Below are 22,040 nucleotides of genomic sequence, written 5' to 3'. Positions count from 1 at the left end.
TTTTAGTTACAGATGCCAGTGTAAAAAGCAACTATTCACAGTCAGCCATTATTAATTAATCCATGAGTGATAGGGTCCAATAACAGGGAGGTTACTGAGATTAGGCATGCAGTATTCAGCTGGTCATGTGATTCTAACATGGCAGCCCTCCATGTAAAATAAAACAGCTTTTTATAAGGTTACTGATATGACTGGAGTCTTCATCTCACGTGAGAGATCATGATTTTATACATTTGTTTCAAAATTACAATTGATTTCTTAAAGGTGCAGTATGTAAGATTCAGAAACCCTTGTTATTAATGACACCTGTGGCCGTTAAGTGAACTGCAGCCAGCTACCTGTTGCTCGTGCTCGTGCACACACTCCATAGGGACACGGGCGAGCGAGCATCGACCAAAACAATGACACCATGCTGACAGATGAGGTAGCATAATTAAAATTACACAGTTATGATGTTTTATTACAAACTTTGAGACTGCATATTATATTTGACTCTCTAGTGCTGGAACAGGGCTAAAACAAAGTGTGGATATAGGTCTGACTATGCAAGACTGTAGTTTGAAGTAATCACATTTCTTTGCATGATACATTGACTGCATTTATACGATAGCCTATATTGGCGTTAGCTAGCTAGCCAGCTTTGTCAATAGCTGTTAGCTAAATTTGGTGGATGATGACAGTAGCTGTTTATAAAATAGACTGAACATTATAAATATTTTGACACAATTCAGTATTGATGTGATTCCATCACAACTGTCATTTTGATATATCGATACGCTATTGTTTTATAATAATAGAATGTATATATTTTCTGTATAACCAAGTTACGTTACACTAATGAATGGAGCTTTTTGCATTATCTTGAACATAGTCTAGCATTCATTTCATGTGTTGTTGTAGTTTACCTTGCAGAATAATTACAGATTAACATTGACATTAACCTGACTTTTAGTATAAAGAGAAGATCGCTGAAATTATTTGAAAGTTATGAAGCAAGGTAGCTTGCAATTTTTCAGCATTAGCAGGCAAGATCAAGTTAGCTAAAATTACACAGATCAATACTTATGGCACTATATTTCACATGCTTTGCAGTTATGTAAGCTTACCAGTCCAATAAGAAGAACGCCAATTCAGAGTCAGTTTTGATCCCCAAAACCGAAAGTAGGTCCCTCCAGGAATCAAATGCTCTGCCAATGTTCACTCTAGTTTTCGCTCGACCACAATCATGTTTCTGCTTAACCAGACAGGATTCAGTAGATAATTTTTTTTTGTTTTTTTTGGGCTTACTCAGAGTTTGTGTAGGAGTCGGTGTTGTGCTGGGAGCCGGACGTTTGCTGGATTCCATCTCTAAGATAACATTCGGCACTGTTGAATAGCGGAAGAGAAGCTACTGTCTGAGGCAAGGCTCTCGGGAGCGCGCATAAAAGTCACATCCTTTGGATTTTCCCGGCAAAAGTGACCCGCTCCCTTCGCATGAAAATCAGTCTACAGGATTTAATAAGCAACCTAGGAAGTCCGGGAAGGGCTCATTTTTTAAGTTGCGTTACAAGCCGTTCACACATTGGCAAAAAAAAAAAGGGCAAATATTAAATGAAAAATGTTACATATTGCACCTTTAAGGAGTATAGCTTTTTTAATGAGAAAAAAAAAAATACTCAGTGCACCTATAAAGTGAAAAGCAATAAAAGCTCTTCCATGTTACATATTATTTTTGACAGCCAGAGAAGCAGTAACAGGACACGACATTCTGTCATTTACTTTGTTTCTAACTTCACAGTGTTGTGATTGTAACCCTACCGTGAAATCTCTTTGGACAAATGACTTTCATAAATGTATATTAAACATGACTATATGAACGCATCATGTAAATATGATCTGATTATCTGTGATTGTATCACACTGTGCAGTAGTACAATGTTCGGTGAAAACACGCATTTTTTATTCATAGTTGTTGCAACAACGTTTTAGACCTAATTGTTAAAGAAAAAACAAATAAATACTTTTATGACTTCAATGTATTGTAGAGTGACTGAAATATCTAAGCTTTCAAATGGTGTCTCATAAGAGTGTATCCGTGGCAACTAGGCATTTAAAACCGTGTTATGCTTGTGAAGAGAGACTTATAAGACTTATATAGATTTATAATGTGCCCCCTACTACTTTTTGAATTGTTTCTATGCCCCTGCAAATTGGAATATACTGTTCTGCTTGTGGATATCTAGTTTAATACTACTGTAAGTGACTAAAAAAACAAAAACAAAAAACAAAAAAACAAAATGCTTAATACCTTTAAAAAAATCGAAGCAATGAACCAGTAAATCTTTAGCAAATCTAACAACAAGTTCTTACTCAAAAGTGGTCATTGTAGCAGCCAGGAAACTTGTAAACACATCTTTGGTTCCCGACATACTGAAAAAAACCTGTCCACCTTGACTCCTGGAAATTAGAAGCCATCAAGTCAGATTGGAACATATGATTTTCACCAACACATGCCATTGGTCTGTGTAATATGCATCAGACCAGTGGATCACAACCTTTTTTCCTGGGGACCCCTTTTTACATGTCATATATTTCAAAGCAATTCATTAAAATACATTTGAGATCAACATAGACCATTAAACGAGGACAAAAGATGTTTTAGTTTCACTTTTTTTTTTTTTTTTTTGCTGCTGCAATGCTCACATGGTACTGCGTCTTGTCGATGCCGATGAGGAAGAGGAGCTCAGCGATGAAGAGGTTGATGCAGAGGTTCTTGTGGATTGTATTGCGGTCGGTCTGCAGGCCTCGCAGGAAGCAGAAGGTAGAGATGCAGATAGCGAGACACACCATCGAAATCACAATCCCAACCCACGTGATCACAAAGAGAATCAACTCATGCATCCTTCCCTGAAACTGAGAGAGAGAGAGAAAGAGAGAGAGAGATGGATAAGAGTAATGATAAGGAAATGGTATATACTGATAGGCTGCCTAAGGGAGAGTGACTTCAACAGAGGACATATTAAAATCCAGTAAATGTCAAGCTGAAATTGCTGTGCATTTATTTGTGTGGTCTGATTGTTTGTGCATATGTGTGTGTTTGTGTCTTGCAGACTGCATGCAAGCTAAAAGTTTTGGGGTGGAGTGTCTGCTGATACCAGTGTTTATTTGCATGTGCTGCCACCATTGTTTTAGCACCTGATTCACAAAAGGAATTATGCAAATGATTCTAGGTCCTTTGACATTTACTCTGTAAGCCAATCAACTTGCATACTTTGTCTAACATATAAAAAGCATCAGTTGTTTGAAGGTAAGCTGTTTTAAGTGCAGCACACTGCAAGAGTTTTCTCTCTGAAACCCTCCTCCTCCCCAGCACCACTTATCTAGATCTGCTTCAAGGGGAATGTATGTATGTCTAATTGTCCAGCTCAGTTTACTGTATTACTTTCAAATAATTCACAATCTATAATAAGCTACATTTACTTAAAAATAAGGTGTTGAATATAATTTAAATGTCTTAATTTAAATGCTCATAGCACTTGGTTATTTCAGTGCATTTTATCCTGGTTAAACTAGATTGAAATACTGTGTGTAACTGTTTAGAGAGCTATATGATCAGATTTGTTTTGTGAGCTGGTGGTAAATTTAAAGAAGGAATATGTGTGCATGAGTTCTTACATTAGGTTCATGGTGTACCATTAGCACAGCGAAGTTGGTAAGATGGCTACATGAGCATGTGGTGTGTGTGCTGTTAGTTTCCATCAGTCTGCAGCCCTGCGATGACCACTGGCCCATCATCGAGCGCTCTGAGTAGTTCCAGAACGAACAGTTTGGACTGTAATGATTCTCCAGCTGCAGAGACACGAAGACATGAGGACAAGCGAAAGAACAGACAGAGAGACAGGAAGTTATTCGATGTTATTAGTCGCTTTCATACACATCTTCAATCTTTGGCTGAAATTTAAAGGAGTAGTACAGCCAAAAATGCACATTCTGTCATAATTTACTCACAGCATGTTGCTCCAAACCCATAATATTTTATTTCTTATGTGAAACAAAAAATATGATAAGATGTTAGGCTGAATGTCCATGATTCAGTTTTCCATACAACAGAAATGTGGATGGTGATTTATACTGTCAAGCTCCAAAAAGAACAAAAATGCACCTAAACCTCAAAAAGCTTTATTCCAGTCTTCTAAAGCCATCCGATAACTTTGTGTCAGGAGCAGACAATTAAAGTTGTTTTTCACTGAAAATCAAGCTCTCAAATCTTGTTCATGCTTTCAAAATGGTGACATTAGATGACACTGATAAATTTGATGTCATTGGAGGCCATTGCCACTCGTTCTCACATGACTAATCATGAGGCGGCAAATGTAAATATTTGTGAAAACAAATGAGAAATTTAAGTCTGTTGATCACACACAGCTATAATATGGCTTTAGAAGACTTCTAATATGGATTACTACTTCTATTATGATACTTTAATGGTTATTTTCCATGTTTTTTTGAGCCTGGAAGTAAAAACACATGGAAAAGAGGAGCTTGGCCTAACATCTTTTGTGTTTCATGGAAAAAAGAACACAGTTGAAATGACATATATGGTGAACAAAACTATTCTTTAAACAGCTTGGCATGTGTAAACCGAACAGAGCATTTGGAGTTAACTTAACCTAAGGAGTTAAAAAAATGCATAAAACATGGGTTTTATATACCTGTAAATGTCTAAGTGTAAACACCACAGGCTCGGTCAGAAACACTCGACTGGACTCTTTATTTATTGACGCGGCAATGACATGTGAATTCACCGCCAGGCCCTGCCCACCAGACCCCGCCTCCATCTCCATCTTCACAGTGGCGTTTTCAGTAGAGAGGAATGAACCCAGATTTTTATAAAGCACAAAGACCACTTTCACCTGGCCTGCATGGAGAAAAAGATAGTTATTGAGTGGTAGAAGGATATGAATAACAATGAAGAAGGTAAGGGAGCAGTAGAACGAGTTGAGTGAAGGTTAAAATGATTTGGATTGGGAGGGGGGGTGAGTGATCATGGGATGAAGGGATTTTAATATGGAGGCCAATGGAACATTCAGCCCTTGAGCATTCACTCACTCACTCCGTTTCCTCCATATTCTGTATGAATATTTCATGTGCGTTTGTTTCAATCACACTAATCTCACTCCCCCCTGCCCGAGCGGCCTCAGATGAGGTAGTGAACGACGACACAGCTACAAAAAGAGGCAAAACGCAAGAAGCGAGAAAAAGATGGCGGAATAAGTTGGCCGAGAAACAGAGGAGCGTAGGAGATGCAGGGAAAAGAGGGAGAAAAGAGGAGTAAAAAAAGAGTGATGAGATTGCTCCATCAGCCTGAAAATGATAGTAATCTACTCGTCTCTCGAGCTGTTTGATTAAGAGCGCTGTTAAGAAACCAACAGGAAAGAAATAGTCTCAGCGCTTTTGTTAATCTGATTAGCTTTATTATTATCAGCCAATAACTGTGTAAACCAGAGTGGAAATTTCAAAAAGCTTCAGTGAAACTGCATGAGGACAAGAGGAGATCATGATGGAAGACAGAGAGAGAGAGAAGGAGATGTGACTGACCGTTGCGGCTGTACTGTTTTAAGGTGGAAGCAGAGAGCTGGATGCTGCTGGGGCTGTTCTGAGGGAACGACAAATCCTGAGATTCCGTCTCTGTGCTCAGTACACGCACCTCTAGATCTAAAAATATATACACAGAAAGCACACACAATAATATATATATATATATTATTATTATTGTTATTATTATTATTATTAATAATAAATTATTAATATTAAAATAAATAAATAATACATACATTTATTAATAATAAATATATACATAAATATTTAAATATTTTCTGCAAATGTGTATATCAGGGTATAAGTGCTGGGGTTGCTACTTTAAAACTTGTTTAAGTAACAGTCAAGCATTCCTTTTGAAAAAGTAGTTATTTATGCTACAAGCTACAAATAAAAAGTAACTCGTTACATTGAAGCTATTTAAGGGGGAAATATTTTTTATACTGTATATCTCAGTCTATATGGATTCTTGAGAAATCAGAACAGTATTTGAACCTAGATTTGCATTTTCTGTAGGAAAAGGTTAGGTTAACTTATGTTTAGGCTTTTCTGTGTTAATGAAATACTGCTTTTAAAACCACTTGTAACACCCTACAATTAAGTGTTTCCAAACCACATTCCAGTAGCTATAGATGATTAAGTATACATTAAGACAAATCACATTTCAGCATACAAATATATGTAAGAAAGAAGACCTACAGCAATTCAGTGTGTAAATATTACAATGACAATGGTAGGTTATATTTTGAATGCTGAACATTCTCAAACAAAAAACAAAAACAGACATAAGAGTGAAATTATCTACAAAAAAGTTTGAAAGGAATTTTTATTTAAATTGATTAAAAAGCGTAGCATTAATGATTAAGTGATGATTTGAATGAATCAGTTAATCATTATTTAAACGTTTCAAAGAAAAGAATCATTCACTACAATGAATAAGACTTCCCAATGCTACTTAAGGGCAAGAGGTAATTTTAGGCAGGCACATTTGATTATTGCCTCAGTTCATTCGCCTATACAAATGCATATGCAATATAATGTGAGATAAAAAAAAAGGTGATGTTGTGTTTCATCGACTAAAAGGTCAACACCACTACTTGTTAGAAAATATTGATTGTTACTGGAAAAACTACACTATTTTAACCCTTAAATGCATGGTCATTTTCCCAAACACTCTTACATGTTCGGGTCTTTAGACCCGGCACTTATATCTAATAACCCTCAAACGCATACCTCTGGTCTTTAGGGACCCGGGACCTCATTCCACCTCCTGTACCTTATCCATTTTTTGGTGTTGTGCCCACACATCTTTAGTATTCCTCAATCTGTCTCTTATAAATTGTGTAACACACTCAAAAGATGCCAAAAAAAAAAAAAAAAAAAAAAAAAAAAGGTGTCAGGGTTTTTTTTTCGCACTTCTATGAATTATATTTTTTATAATTATTTCATATCTATTTAAGTTTACTATCACAGGATATCTGTTTATTTGTGTATTGCAAGAGAAATGAGTACTATATTTATACAAATAAACACTATATCACATTGATTTTCTGTGCAACAATGAATTATCAACAGTAGTGAATTATCAGTATTTTATATGCGTGTACACATACATAATATACATGTAAATTTTTACTCAAGTTGTGCATCTATTTAGACACAACAAGTGCCTGAAATAATACACATAAGCTACACATAAGGTACACATACCTTACACATGTGTAGATTAAGTGTTATGTGTAGCTCAATATGTGTTTGCAGCCAATGTAAATAATGAATCCTGTTCTTGATTTGTCCTGATTTGTTGCATTATCTCTTTAATTTATGAAAATGTTTATTTTATTGTTTTCTAATTATCTTGAAAAAAAAAATATATATATATATATAAAAAACATTACACTATCTGGGCATTTTGTTATAAGTGCCGGGTCTCTAAAGACCCGAATATGTAAGAGTGTTTGGGAAAATTACCATGCATTTAAGGGTTAAACATGGATGTACAAAATGCCCAGATAGTGTCAAATTTTCAAAATATTTTAAAGACAATTAGTAATATTTATAAAAATAGAAAATAAAATAGAAAAATAATAAAATTAAATATATTTTGATGTTTTATTTTTCATAAATTAAAGAGATAATGCAACAAATCAGGTCAAATCTAGAACAGGATTCATTATTTTCACACTGATATTTCATGAGTTGCAACTGGCGGTCAAACACATACTGAGCTACACATAACACATAATCTACACATAATATACACATACGTGACACATATGTATTTTTTAACTCACATTATTTCATTAGTACACCCAAATGACAATAGTCATATCATACTTTTCATGTGTTGTACTTGCTATAGTTTATTCCATGTTGTTTCTTCATCAAATAGCAATGTCAAATGTAAATCAAGTCAATCATTGAAACATCAGCGCCACCTTGAGTAAGAAATAACATGTATATTATGTATGTGTACACGCATATAAAATACTAATAATTCACTATTGTTGATAATTCATTGTTGCACAGAAAATCAACGTAATATAGTGTTTATTTGTATAAATATAGTACTCTTTTCTCTTGTAATAATAACAGAAATAGATATCCTGTGATAAATTTAAATAGATATAAAATAATCATAAAAAATATAATTTATGGAAGTGCGGAAAAAAACAAAAGCGACACTCTTACATACCTCGGGTCTCTAAAGACCCTATACATTTTTGGTACTCTTAAACCATTCTAAAAAATAAAAGAAAAAATTGTTGCAATGTTGACTTTTGTGTGTGTGTGTTACACTATTTGTAAGAGATAGATTGAGGAATACTAAAGAGGTTTTGGCACAACTCCAAAAAATGGATGAGGTACAGGAGGTGGAATGAGGTCCCAGGACCCTAAAGACCCGAGATATGCGTTTAAGGGTTAATAAACAGCTGAGCTATTGTCATGTTACTTAATAATGTTGAAAAATTATGTTTAAATACTTTCTCTTATGTCAGTCTAATGTGCAGAGTTAACTATAATAAGACTTTAGTGCGTTGAAAAGTGCAACAATGTGGCTAAACAGCCTGACAAAGCAACATTTGCTCAACCAATGGCATAAGAATGGGATGAAACTGCTTGTTTTAACTTGTCTGAAAACAATTATTATTTTTGCAATTCTGTTTGTTACTACTAGTATCACAGAAATTACACACTTCACATTTAAGTTAGTAGTGTCGCCACTTTGAGTCATTTACTGGAGTGTATATAAATCCACACAAAGCAGTACTCACCGACATTGGCAGCGTGGTCGGAGAAATGGTTATTGTACATGTTGTTGGCCAGCAGGAAGGCTCCTTTCTCCATGACATCTAGCAGCATGGTGGCAGTGTGCGCCTGCTCCGTACTGTTCATGTCCTGCCATGACTCTAAAGCCTCCACACACAACAGATTATCCACCGTCTGCACCACCGCCTGCGCAGGCATACACATGCATACAGTTACAGTTCATTATAATTACAATAGACATCATGTCACATCTGTGAATCTCATATAAGTAATGACTTTTATGTTCTGCTGAGAAGCAACAGATTATAGACCAGTATAAACTACATGAGTGCTAAAAGACAGCCTTGGGCAAGACATACAGTATTTTCCATGCTTGAAGCCTCTCACACACACACACACTCACACAAATCTTCTCAGGTAGACGTATGTGATAAAAAAAATATGGCTTGCACTTTTTATGAAGCCTGTATATGTAAAGATAGTCGTAATGTTACAATGTAAGGCATTATACATTTGTATAAATAGTAACCATGAGTATATTGCGTTATAATATTCATGGTTACACCTTTAAAGGGCCAGAAAACACTAAAATATTTTTTTTGTTTCTCTCAAATTGTAATCAGATAACTTTACTGATTAAATTATAAAAAAAAAAAAAAAAATCACATTACTGATTACTTTCCTTTTAACATTACCATCTAAACACTTTTCTGCTAAACGAATTCAAAATAATGGTTATATTTCCCCCTTGTTCATTGTTAATACACTCAGCACCACGTTTATCCCTTACAGTGGCTCGTCAGTCATGTTTTAAATGTATTATAAATAGTAAATATTCTTTTAGAAATACAGTATGTGTAAACCCAGTAATGTACTTAAAATTAATTGAAAGTAAGTAATTGTAATCTGATTTCGAGAATTTATAGTGTAATGTATTACACTACTTTTTAACTTAAAAGTATTCAGATTACAGTAACTAATTCATTTGTAATCGGATTACACCCAGCACTACACGCCCCATAAAAAGTGTTAACCAAATATGTCACAGTGAAGTGGAGGATAGAATTCATGAATCAGTATATGTGCAGTCTGTCGGAGGATAAGAAGAGATATGAGAGGTGAAGAGTGACTGTGACCTAATACAGATAACTATACAATACCTGAACATAAGCCCGACAGGTCCGCTCTCTTTTCTGCCACTATAAGACACAATAAAACAGCTTTCAGTCACACACACACATTGATGTCAGACGAGGAGTTTAGAAGGTGTTCCTGTGCTGTGTACATTGATGTGGCTGCAAACAGACTGAAAGGGTTTGTTTAAAGGGCAGCAGTGTGAGTGTCACCTTATTGTAGTTCCTGGCTGCCGATTCCTTATTCCCGGGTCTGAGTGCTTGCAGCTGTGCGTCTAATATATCCAATAGCTGCTCGATGAGTCTGACAGACGAACTGACATCACCGGCGTGAATGCGGCCCTGTGTGTGGTTTACCAGCTCAGCGGCAATGTTTGCAGCGTTCTCTCCGCTTTTTATCTGCACACATAGCACACACACATACACAGTCTGGTCTCTAAAGCTCAGACCCCTGCCGTGCGCTGTGGGGTGACAGTCGGGGGTTTTTGGGCTTAGTCTGTGAGACGCACAGACAGAAGACAACCGATCTTTAATGACTCTCTAAATCAGGCTATTACAAAAACAAACAAAAAACAAAAAGGGAAAATACAAAAAGCGTGAAACGCGATAAAATTACTTTCGCTATTTGAAAGCAGCAACATAGCATGTAATGGGCCTGGAGCAAATGTGTAACTTAACACTTGGATAGTTGATGCATAACATGTCCATGAGCTTTTTATATCAACAAGATTTTAGGTTTAAATGTATATTAATACAGTATACAAAATATAAGGGAAAGTGTGTATTTTAGGTTCTGTGACAAGTCACCATTTTTATTCACTTTTTTCCTTTATTGTTAATTAGCTGTGTCCAGATGAATATTTAAATGTAAAAATATTCCATGTAGTTTTTCATTTTATATAATTGGTCATTAAAACTGCATGCATAATAATTATAAAAGAGCAAACAAAATGCTGTTTAGGATAGTTTTACATGGAGTATAGCATGTCACACCACAGGACATGTCATCTTTCCAAAATTATTTGTTAACTACCCCACTATGTTACTATGGTACAGTAATGTATCAGATGGTAATACTATGGAACTGATATCTACAATAATGTATTGTACTAAAAGGTACTAAAAAAAATATCATGTTATTTCCATTATGGTAGTATCCAAAACCATGATACTTTATAGTAAGTAAAATCAGATTTTTTATTTTAAATCTTTTAAAAAAATTGTTCTGAAATCATTGGATTTCTGTTGTTGGAAACATAACCGGCCACATTTTCGCTCTGCCAATGTGATCTCATTAGTATTCGTAAGTATTCATACTTTAAGTATGGTTCTATCACATGAACATTGAAAGATAGGCTACAATATTTACACACTGACAGCATTTAAAAATGTCAGAGATGTACAAATGCTTACGAATCCTTTAAGGTTCATGGAATGTTTAATTCATGAAATCGAAGGTTCACTGTGTTGTATTTATTATAAATGTGATTAATTTAATATGATTGACTCCCATTGCATTTAGTTAAAAAAATTACCTATTTTGACATTAAAATGATTTAATCCTGTTGTGTGTGATCTCTAAAAACTAAATTACTAAATGTGATTAAATATTTTTTTAAGTTTTAGCACACACACACACACACACACACAAAAACTTACAGTATAACAGCATAATTTATAGATTAACTATTACTAGATTTTTTTTTCTTTTTTTTACAACAAATCTGATTTGACTCCATAAATAACTGCATATATTGTGATATGTCAAAAAGAGAACAAACAGTCCTGAATGCGTAACTACAGAGCAGAGACTTTAACCAGAAATACTTTTAAACTCTCATTTAGACATAGATGGAGATTTTGTTCCAAATTATGTCAAAAGAATGACCTGTGTGCGGTAATGTGAGCCAGGCAGGAATCATATGAGCTGAGACTGCAGAGCGAACAGGACAGGGGATGGAGGGTCAGAGCAAGCATTAAATTCTTATTGGTCTCACCTTCTGTGCCACCTGGTTGACCCACGGCGAGGTGCAGTTACTCAGATCTGGCCCGCGAGGGTTCCATAGCACAGGAGATGACAGACACTGGAAGGAGGCAATGCCTGAGAACACAAGATGAAATGTTATATGGAGAGAGAGAGAGAGAGAGAGAGAGAGAGAGAGACAAAGGACTTTGGCTTTTAGGTTAAAAACATAATTCACTAAAAAAAGCACACACATATAAAAAATGTAAAAACAAAAACAAAAAAACAATTGAAAGCATTAGCATATTTTTTTTCATCACATTTTTTTTATGTTTTAATGTTTACATGCAAGTTCTTACACTGACAATGTGTGTGGTCATGTAAATGCCTTAAATGGTTTTCTTGCATTGTCGAATTTGTTGGAAAGACATGTTTTTGGTAGTTGGTGTACATGTAAACACACTCAATGTCCCCCTTGCCACCTACGCCCCTGAAATATACAAACCAGGGATAGGCGATATAGTTTAAACATTATATCTCTATTTTTTTAGCCATTTAACAATATTTGATATATCTAAATATTAATGTAATTGCTGTTGAATGGCTTATTTATTTTTTCAATCAACAGAAGCAAAATTTAACCAAACACAAACGACCATTGTAACCAATAAGTTAATAATGTTTAATGTAAGAACTAAAACACAGTAAAATCTAGTTAAACATATTCAAGCAATGTTTTCCACAGTTTTTCACTAAATTAACAAAAATAAAAAAAAAAGATATTTATTTGTATTCATTTATATGCACCAATAACAATCCTTTGTAATAAAAGCTAAATTTAGCTACATATAGTTTACCTAAAACATTTAATACATTCCACACAGAGGCTTGCGTGAAGTAACTGAATCATTATTGAATCAGACTTTTGAATAATTTGATTAATTGAAAAAGATTATTTGAGCCGTTTCATGGAAATGAGTTAAACTTTGCAGCTCTAACATCATTTTGCTACTGAAGTTTAAATTAGAAACCCTATTAAAACATCTCTCTTTGAATGCTCTAATACTCTCAATTCACAAGACAAGCAGGAATTGCAAAACTAATCTATTGACAAGGGCCTTAAGGAAACTAAATGGCCAAATAAAATGCATAGTAAAATCATCACAATATTCACAATGTTCCTTAAATTTATACCGCAAGAATAAAACATTGCAAATATATAATGAGTATTCAATATATCACCAAGCCCTAATACAAACATTAATACACAAATTTACTTTCATACTGAGCATACCAAAAACCAGCTAAGATATTGAGAGATGGGTGGTTAGAGATTCACCATGGAATCCGTGAATGTGGAAATTAGCCTGCCGACTCGTGAATGGCATCACACACTCTTGCACACACTTGTGGGAGCTCACACACCAGACATGACCATCCCAGCATCGCCTGTGATCGCTGATAAAACACCTCCAGGGAGACACATTCTGCCACTCCTCATTTTCAGTTAAATTGTGCTGTTTAGTTAGCCGAGTTCACAGAGAGGACAACATGCTGGGATCAAACAAACGGCAGGCCTTTCCAGCAACTACAACATAAATAGCTCAAAAGAAGAGAGAGAGAGAGAGAGAGAGAGAGAGAGAGAGAGAGAGAGAGAGCGAAGGAAGAGAAAGAGGGCGATGGAAGAGTGCAGCAGCACTTCACAGCAGCTGCAGCAAAATCAGAGTCACTGGGAACCTGTATTTCCCTTTCAAGTTGATCACTTCAATGCTGCGTCAGTAGCTGATGCAATGGCAGCTCCTCCTAGGCAGATGGCTTAAAGCTCCAACCCAGATATGTATGTCATCGCGGCATTCATACCGTAGCACAGTGCCATTTCATCATAATGTTTTTCATTAGGGTCGTGATAAAATCTCTGGATGCCTACATTTTTGCTTTGTTGTTAAATCTACACACCTTAACAGCAAGTGGATTATATTCTACGTACCTGCCTGTGCTCCACCTGTAGCCTGTATCATTTCCACTTTTAAAAAGCTATTGCTTTGTGATTGTTGTTGTGTGTTTTATTGTGTAAAGCACATAAAAAAGTTGTTTGCTTAACATCTTTTTTTTTCACTTTGTGAGCAACAAATTCCTCTGTCTGATGGGCATGAATGCTGTTTTACATAAGCAGCACTTGTTGAGACTGTTTTACTATAGTGGGAGACATGTTAGAACACTGCTATGTTGCAACATGGGGATTAACCCTCTGGGGTCGACAGACGTGCCGGTGCGTCCTGCTGGATGTTTTCCTCATAACAGCGGAAACAACTTAAAATACATTTTTGGGCATACAGATAAATGTAAGACATCATTAGAGACTATAAAGGGTCTACTTTTATTTGTGTACACTCACAATAACAACAAAACCTTGTGCTTTTGTAAAATAAAGAAAATATACAGGGTGCGCTTTCAGCCGTCTCTGTCTCTGCGAGCATCTTTCTGAAACACGTCACAAAAATGAACTGAAACTCTGCGAATATTTATCACATAAACATGAAACATATGTCTAAAGAAAGCTTAAAATGATTCAAATTTAAAATAAATATTCTCCTGCAATTTAATCTGTATGAAACAAAGCTATGTACAGTTTCTCCTGGCTCAGCTAATTATCCTTAATGAGATCACACCCACCAGCGGAGCACGCTATTCATACGGTAATGTGCTGAGGCGATCAATGCAAATGGTAAACGCCCCCAACAGTGCCTTAAAAAACATCAAGTTCATTCACTTTTCGGCGCGTTTGGAAGATGGCACACTACACAGGTAAGGAAGCTCTTCAGATGGTCCTGGATAGTGACGAAGAGTTCAAATTTTCCTCCGAAGGAGAGCGGGAATCCGACGAGGAATGTTTGCATTTTGAAGAGCGACTTGATCCAGTCGAGGATACAATTTCGGATGAGTAAGTCATACTTACATATTAGTTGACATGCTATTTTATATAAACATGGACATATTTTACTAGTTGGACTATTTCCAGACTTGCCAGCCAGTATTCAGAGTATTGTAATTTGAAATATGTCCTAATAGGCAAGTTTTAGATACATTTAAATGTTGTTTCGGCTAAAGCATGTATTTAAATTGTATGCTGTATGATATAAATATGATATGTAATATGATATAAAAATAATATGAATGTTTAGATTATGTTTTAACCAGTGTTTATGCTGCCTCATTATCATCAACGAAGCTTGTGCTTGCAAATATCTGTTCGGGTGTAAATGTGTAAAATGTGCTGTAAATATGCCCATATTAGAAAAGCAGCATATTAGAATGATTTCTGAAGGATCATGTGACACTGAAGACTGCAGTAATGATGCTGAAAATTCAGCTTTGATCACAGGAATAAATGGCATTTTACAATATATTCAAATAGAAAACAGTTATTTTAAATTGTACAAATATTTCACAATATCACTGTTTTTGCTGTATTTTGGATCAAATAAATGCAGTCTTGGTGAGCAGAAGAGACTTTTAAAAACATTAAAAAACCTTACAGATCTAAAACTTTTAAGCGGTAGTGTATGTCTAATGTTTTTAAGTAAAGTCTTTATGTAAAGAAAATGTATAGTCAGATTACTTCTTTTAACTTAAACTACAAACAATACTTTCAATCATTAAGTCTCCTCACATTCATTCTCTCTCAGGGGAGGGGTCTTTGTCTCCTCAGGTGTGAATTACATCAATATTCATGATCATCCATGCCTCCTCGCATATGGCCTTTCTAACACTAACTTTGTCTTACAAAAGTTAAACGACTATATTGTTTTGTATGAATGAGTGATCAGGATGGTTTTCACAAAATTTTTGTAGCAAAAACTCTAGGCTACAAGATCCAGTTCTCAAAAGTCTTGTGAACAAATGTTTAGTATGTGTTATATGGCCTTATTTCAGTGATTTAAAATTTCTGTTTTTTCAAAAACCAAGCATAAAGATTATTTTCTCAAAAATACAAACATGTACATACATGCTGTTCACATATTATTGTAGCCCAGTTTGTGCTGAATACAGTGTTATCAGACTTTAGCCATTAATATGTTTTTAAGCAACTGAAAAAAGCACAAATGTCAAGGCATGTCAAAACTTCTCCAGGGCCCAAAACACCCTCAGACCCCAGAGGGTTAAGCCATACACAGCACTTTCTTCAGGACTCAAGAAGGCCAGGTAATGTGGTCCTCATGCTTACCTGCAGTTGACAAGCTGGGAACAAGATCAAGGTCACAGTGTGTTCACTGTTTGTGTTGATGTTGACTCTGTGCCATGATTGCCACATTCCAACACATTTTTCGAACCCCGTTGCAGTTATAAGAGCCACAAAACGAATCACGACTATGTGCTTCAGTTCTTGAGGTGCTCGTCTCACTTTAAAAGCGTTCTCTCCTCCTCCATTACGGTGCGGGACATGCCCAATTTTCTCTCAGAGATACAATGTCTCCTCACCAAAGATGTGACAGGAAGCAAACTGCCATGAAGAAAGGCTTCTATAGTTGCTAGCACCAGGAGGGATGGGAGGCTATGGCCTATACTGGACTTGAGACACTTGAAGCAGAGACTCAGGAAGTTTCTGTTCAGAGACAGATGTTGTCTCACGTCCTTCCTCTGGACCGGTTTGTGTCAACAGCTCTGAAAGACACGTTCTAGTGCAGATAGCAACTCGTTACAGGCCATTCTTGAGACTTGCCTTTGAAGGGACTGCATACCAGTTCAAATTCTGAGCCCTTTGGCTTGTCTCTTGATGCAGCACTCGCTCTGCTCAGGCTGAGTGGTGTTCGACGATTGGTTGCTTTTAGCACAATCTGAGGAAAAAGCATGCAAGCACATCTGAAGCATTTGGGCCACAAAGTCAATTAGGCGAAAAGCATGTTGGTGCCAATCGGCAAGTTTCCTTCTTGGAATGAAATTTGACTCAGTGGCCATGTCGGCACTTCTGACTGACAAACACACTTAAACTATACACTTAATCAATCGGTGCTTGACGAGTTCAAGGCTGGGGTAGCACTACCGCTGCGACAATTTCAGCAGGTTTTGAGTTTGGCAGATGCCGCAGCTGCCGTAATCCCTCTGGGCTTCTTACATATGAGGCCTCTCTAATGTTGGGTTAACTCGGGAGTAAATCATTGCATGTGGCGACATGGTTTTTTACATCTCCTTGTATTAGCCGTGCTAGCTATGTGGAGAAAGCCCAGGTTCTTTTAGAAGGGCATTGCACTTGGCCAAGTTCTCATATGAAAAGATGTCACAACGGGCATGTCCGCTTCAGGCCTGGAAGCATTGTGTGATGGTCGTCTGGTCTTCGGCACCTTGACAGGTGCGTGAACTACATGGCACATAAAATTCCTAGAACTGCTTAAAGTCCCCATGGCTTTTCAGACAGGGATGCAAGTTCACGGTCTGATCTGTTTGGGCAACATGCACTGTTGCCTCTGGTACTCCATGACTTAGGCTTTACTGGGCTTGGACACCCTAGCTCACAAAAGGCCAGCGAAACGCAAGTATGCATTCCTTCTCATTTGCTACACCATGTGTTACACCAAAATTCAGGAAGACAAGGAAACCGTGCTGTTGGTTGCACCAAAGTGACCCAACCGCCCTTGGTTCCCAAAAATTTTACTGAGGAGGGTTTTGCTCTCGCAAGTTGGAGCACTGTCTGTCAGCTGAGTTGTGGAGACTTCATGCCTGGCACCTGATCGGGGCTCATCTGACACAGATGGGTTGTCACAGCCAGTGCTCGACACCATATGACAGGCCATAGCCCCTCAACGAGGTGGTGATATGTCTTGAAATGACGAGTTTTTGCTGACTGGTGTTTCTTCCAGGGTGAGGACCCAGCATATTGCCATGTGCATATGATTTTTAAGAGCGCTTGGATGCAGGACTCACTCCATCCATGCTTAAAGTGTATGTCACTGTTGTAGCGGTGGATCACGCCCCTTTGGGAGGTTTATATGTGGGTAAGCACCCTTTGATCATTAAATTCATGTGGGGAGTGTGACGGCTGAGACTCTTTCACCCCACTACCATTTCGCTCTGGGACCTGGGGCTTGTGCTAAATGAGCTAAATGGTTCTTTGCGCTTGATGCGGTAAGCTTTATCGTACTCTCTTTGAAGACCACACTGTTGCTCACTTTGGCTTCGGACAAATGTGGTGGGGATCTCCAGGCCATGTTAGTCCATGGTTCTTGCTTATAATTTGGACCTGGCTTGTCATAAGCCATTCTCAAGCCTAGGGAGGGTTATGTGCCCAAGGTTTTGGCCACTCCCTTGAGAGCTCAGGTGGTAACCTTATACACTTTCTCTCCTCCTCTGTTTGAATCTGACGAGAGGCAGAGACTACAAATGCTATGTCCTGTGAGGGCATTACTTATGTACATTGACTTGCTGCAAAGGGGAGTTGATTTTATTAATGTTCACTGCCCTGAGGGCTGGTGTCATTGTGTTTTGGCCGTGGGTCTCATGACTTTTCTAGACATGAAGAGTAATGTTTCTAATGTTCACTTCCCTGTTAGTTAGTGGCATTTCTTTATTCTGTCAGTCATTGGCCTTTCTGAAGTCTTTCCCCACCACAGGGTGGGTGAGTCTGTATAATGTTTTACTACACTGCGTCCTATTTTTCAATATTAAGCGGAGACTATGTCAATGCATTTCAACTACCCTAATGGCTAGTAGGCATTGACTTGTGCTTGTGAATCAGTCGCACGGCTTTTAATGATATTTTCTATCCCCAAAATTTAACCCTCACACACGATTTTTTAGATTAAAATTATAATTTAGTAATGTTAATAAAGCCCTTGGCCCGTTTCCACAATGTATGTCACTGGTTTTCAACCAGTGGGCCAGGACCACAAGCTGGCATCAGCGACTTTCCAAGGGGGCCTCAAGATGACTTTTAATTAATCAAATAAATTTACATTATTTTAAATATGTTACATTCAAATAATCTGTTTTATTTAGATTAGATCAGAATAGAAGCAGAATGGTAGAACAGAATTTAAAAAATGTACATTAATTTAATAATAATAATATTCATAAAATAGATTATTGAACATCAAGAATATGAACAAAATTGCTTAAATAGAATAAGATGGTCAGCTGGTCTCACAATTTGGTCAGGTTGGTCTGGTTTTAGATGGGTTTGGGCACTTTTCAGCTGGTCAAGCTGGAAGACAAGCTGACCAACCAGTGAAACCAGCTGAGAACCAGCTTGGCCAGGCTGGGAGACCAACTAGACAAGTTAAGACCATCTTAAACCAGCAAATGAGCTTTGGCTGGATCTTTTTTTTTTTTTTTTTTTTTTTTTTCAGCAGGGCAGATAACACTTGAAAATGGTGATCAACAGTGATTGGATTCTGAGGATAAACAGCCAAAAAGATTATTTAGCTAAAACTGATGCATGACTGCCCTCTCATAAAACCTGTAATGGATCTGTTTGTACTATATTGGAATTTGAGGGTTTTTCAAAGTATTGACTCTGTGAAGAGACCTCTCTCTCTGTACCTATCATTTTCTCTCCTTTTCTTCTCTCCCTCATCCACAATAGATTTGCTATGAAAGATCTGCCAGGAGTTGCAAATTAAAGCTACTGTTAATTTAACATGTCTGTCATTTGAGAGTCAGAAAAAAGATGGAAGAAAGAGAATGTTTTGTCGCACGTTGGGAGAGAGAGATGCTAACAGGAGGAGGAAATGTTTTTCTTCTGCTACAAGATGCAGCGGTTGTGTGTGTGTGTGTGTGTGGGGGGGGGGGGGGGATTGATGTTGTCGTCTTTACTGTGTCTAGCGATTCATTTATTAATTCTGCAGTTTCTGTGGGCTAACCCATGCTGAGTTTGAAGATCACTCCTTCATTTGCAAAAAACTGCCTTTTATCTACGAGTCCCATGAGACCCTGCCAGCTGGAGAGACTATAGAGATGAGGAGGAACAGGAAGTATGCACACACAACATAAAAAGAATGGGCGTACTGTATAAACATGCATAGATGTGTACATGCATTTAGACACATACACAATACAGGTATAGACCAAACACAACAAACATTTCCATAAAAACTGCCTCAACATACAACACCACCTAACCTTCCTTCCTTCCTCTAATCCTATGATTCCCTCCACCTTCAGAATATTACACCATGGAACCAAGCGTGAAATCCAAAATAATCCTAAATAAAAGCAGTTAAGCTACTAACTTAAATTTTTTTTAGTAGCGTGACAGGAGCTCAGCTGTATTTTTTAAAAAACTGCAGCTTTTCCACAAAAAGCAACTTTCTCCGCTGTTTCTCATGCCAAATGTAATGTGCATGCTGCTTTACAGCTTAGCAAGTTGTGGTTATACTCAAACTGTCCTCTAAAACAAGCAGTTTTGGGTAGTCTGGTTCATTTAAGTGAATCAGTCTGTTTGGATGGTTCATTTAAAAATTGTACAATATAATTTATTTTACATAATTTTTAGACACAAAGGTAAAGTTTATCATTGTATAATTACATACATAAAAAAAATATTGCTCCCTTAAATAATTTTGTGGTTGTTAGCTACTTTATAACTGGTAGTGTAGCTAATTGCTTTTCATAATGGGAAGGCTTGACTGCAGCTTAAAGGTGCACTCAGTATTTTATTTTATTAGTCAGTTTTACTCCTAAAGAAACGAATTGCGATTTTGAAACATGTGTATAAAATCATGACAACTTTTTCATATCAGTAACCCTCTAAAAGCTGTTTTATTCTACATGGACTACTATGTACTACTATTTTACATTCTACTGCTATGTAGGATCACATGAACAGCCAAATAATACTTGCTTTTTCTCTGTAACCACTCTGTTATTGGACACTTTCAATGATGTATTAAATTAATCATGGATGACTTTGAATAGTACATTTCTACAATGTCAATGATAACTGAAAATAAAATTGTGGTTGAAAGATTCACGCCCCTAGGTGTCAGTGGAAGACCAAGTCGAAACAAACAAAAAAACTACTCTGTGCACCTTTAACTACTTTATAAGTAAAAGCTTTGGAAGAAACAGTTTTAAGGTAGTTCAAAAGAGTCTATGTTCTAAACAACATTTGTTGTCACTTGATTTCTATTTCTGTTTCTATTTTTCACTGGGTAGTCCCATACACAAAGTCATTGGTCCAGAATCTCACTCAATATAGCTATATATTAAACATAAAATATGCTCTGATTGAGTGGGATTTTGTAGCACTGCTCAGCCTTTTAACTTTCAATGAGCAAAGAAAAATGACTTGACACTTGAAACATGTCACATTTTAATCCACTCACATTTACACCCTCCACCACAAAATTATAATCTCTTACTAGACAGTCACCGCATGTTTTGCCACTCACCCAGTGATCCTTTAGGACACGGCCTGTCTACAGTCTCTCCTCTCTGGGTGGCGGGCCACTGCACCCCTCGGGCTATGCGGGCTTCGCACACTTGCAGCTCAGTGCCCTGAGGTGGTACTCGCAGGGGTCTGCGTGTCACTGGCACAGTGGCGGTGATGGGCCGCAGATCTGGTGCCTTGTTGATGGCCCCTATTGGGTGAGCGGTGGGCAGCAGAGGTCGCATGGTTGAGGGGATGGAGCTTGAAGTAACGGGTCTTGCCGGAGTTGTGCTGCTCATCTGGGTGGTGGCAAGTGGACCTGAGAGAGAATGACAGAAATAAATGCAAATTAAAATCAAATGACAGAGAATGAGAGCATTAGAGGCAAAGAAACAGTTTCAGAACACCTACAGCGTGAGCGAGAACATTGGTGGATGTTTGACAAAGACAAATATAGAAGAAAAAGTAGCCTAAACATTTGATGTGTCTTGCAAAAAGAATATGAGAAAGTTGGTTAAAAGATAACTAAAGCGCAGGAGCGTTTGCTAGTCTTTAATGCATGACTATATGTTCGTGCAGCCCCCAGTAGAACCGGATAGAGCGAAAAACATGAGAGAGAGAAAGAGAGACAGAGAATGTTCATGGCAGTCGAAGATGAGAATGAATAATTGATTAGAAATATTTTTCTGATCTGACATAAAGCTAACGACCACTGTAATTAAATCATAAAGACAAT

General features: G+C 37.1%; 1 protein-coding gene across 2 annotated transcripts in view; it reads right to left on the bottom strand.

Moving 5' to 3' along the window:
• Positions 1 to 22,040, bottom strand: part of LOC127451629 (adhesion G protein-coupled receptor L1-like) — a 253,493-nt gene that overhangs the window by 24,995 nt on the left and 206,458 nt on the right. The window contains exons 8-16 of one of the 2 annotated variants that reach the window (XM_051716451.1): positions 21,327 to 21,623; positions 11,978 to 12,081; positions 10,194 to 10,379; positions 10,008 to 10,046; positions 8,853 to 9,033; positions 5,578 to 5,694; positions 4,692 to 4,897; positions 3,655 to 3,828; positions 2,683 to 2,892 (exon numbers count right to left, since the gene is read on the bottom strand). In XM_051716451.1, coding sequence (XP_051572411.1) covers positions 2,683 to 2,892; positions 3,655 to 3,828; positions 4,692 to 4,897; positions 5,578 to 5,694; positions 8,853 to 9,033; positions 10,008 to 10,046; positions 10,194 to 10,379; positions 11,978 to 12,081; positions 21,327 to 21,623 — 1,514 coding nt within the window. The remainder of the gene's footprint in view (positions 1 to 2,682; positions 2,893 to 3,654; positions 3,829 to 4,691; positions 4,898 to 5,577; positions 5,695 to 8,852; positions 9,034 to 10,007; positions 10,047 to 10,193; positions 10,380 to 11,977; positions 12,082 to 21,326; positions 21,624 to 22,040) is intronic. The other variant, XM_051716452.1, reaches the window with a different exon arrangement.

Source organism: Myxocyprinus asiaticus, chromosome 14 (genome assembly GCF_019703515.2).
Source record: "Myxocyprinus asiaticus isolate MX2 ecotype Aquarium Trade chromosome 14, UBuf_Myxa_2, whole genome shotgun sequence".
Taxonomy (NCBI): Eukaryota; Metazoa; Chordata; class Actinopteri; order Cypriniformes; family Catostomidae; genus Myxocyprinus; species Myxocyprinus asiaticus.
This window is presented reverse-complemented; position numbering and strand designations above follow the sequence as displayed.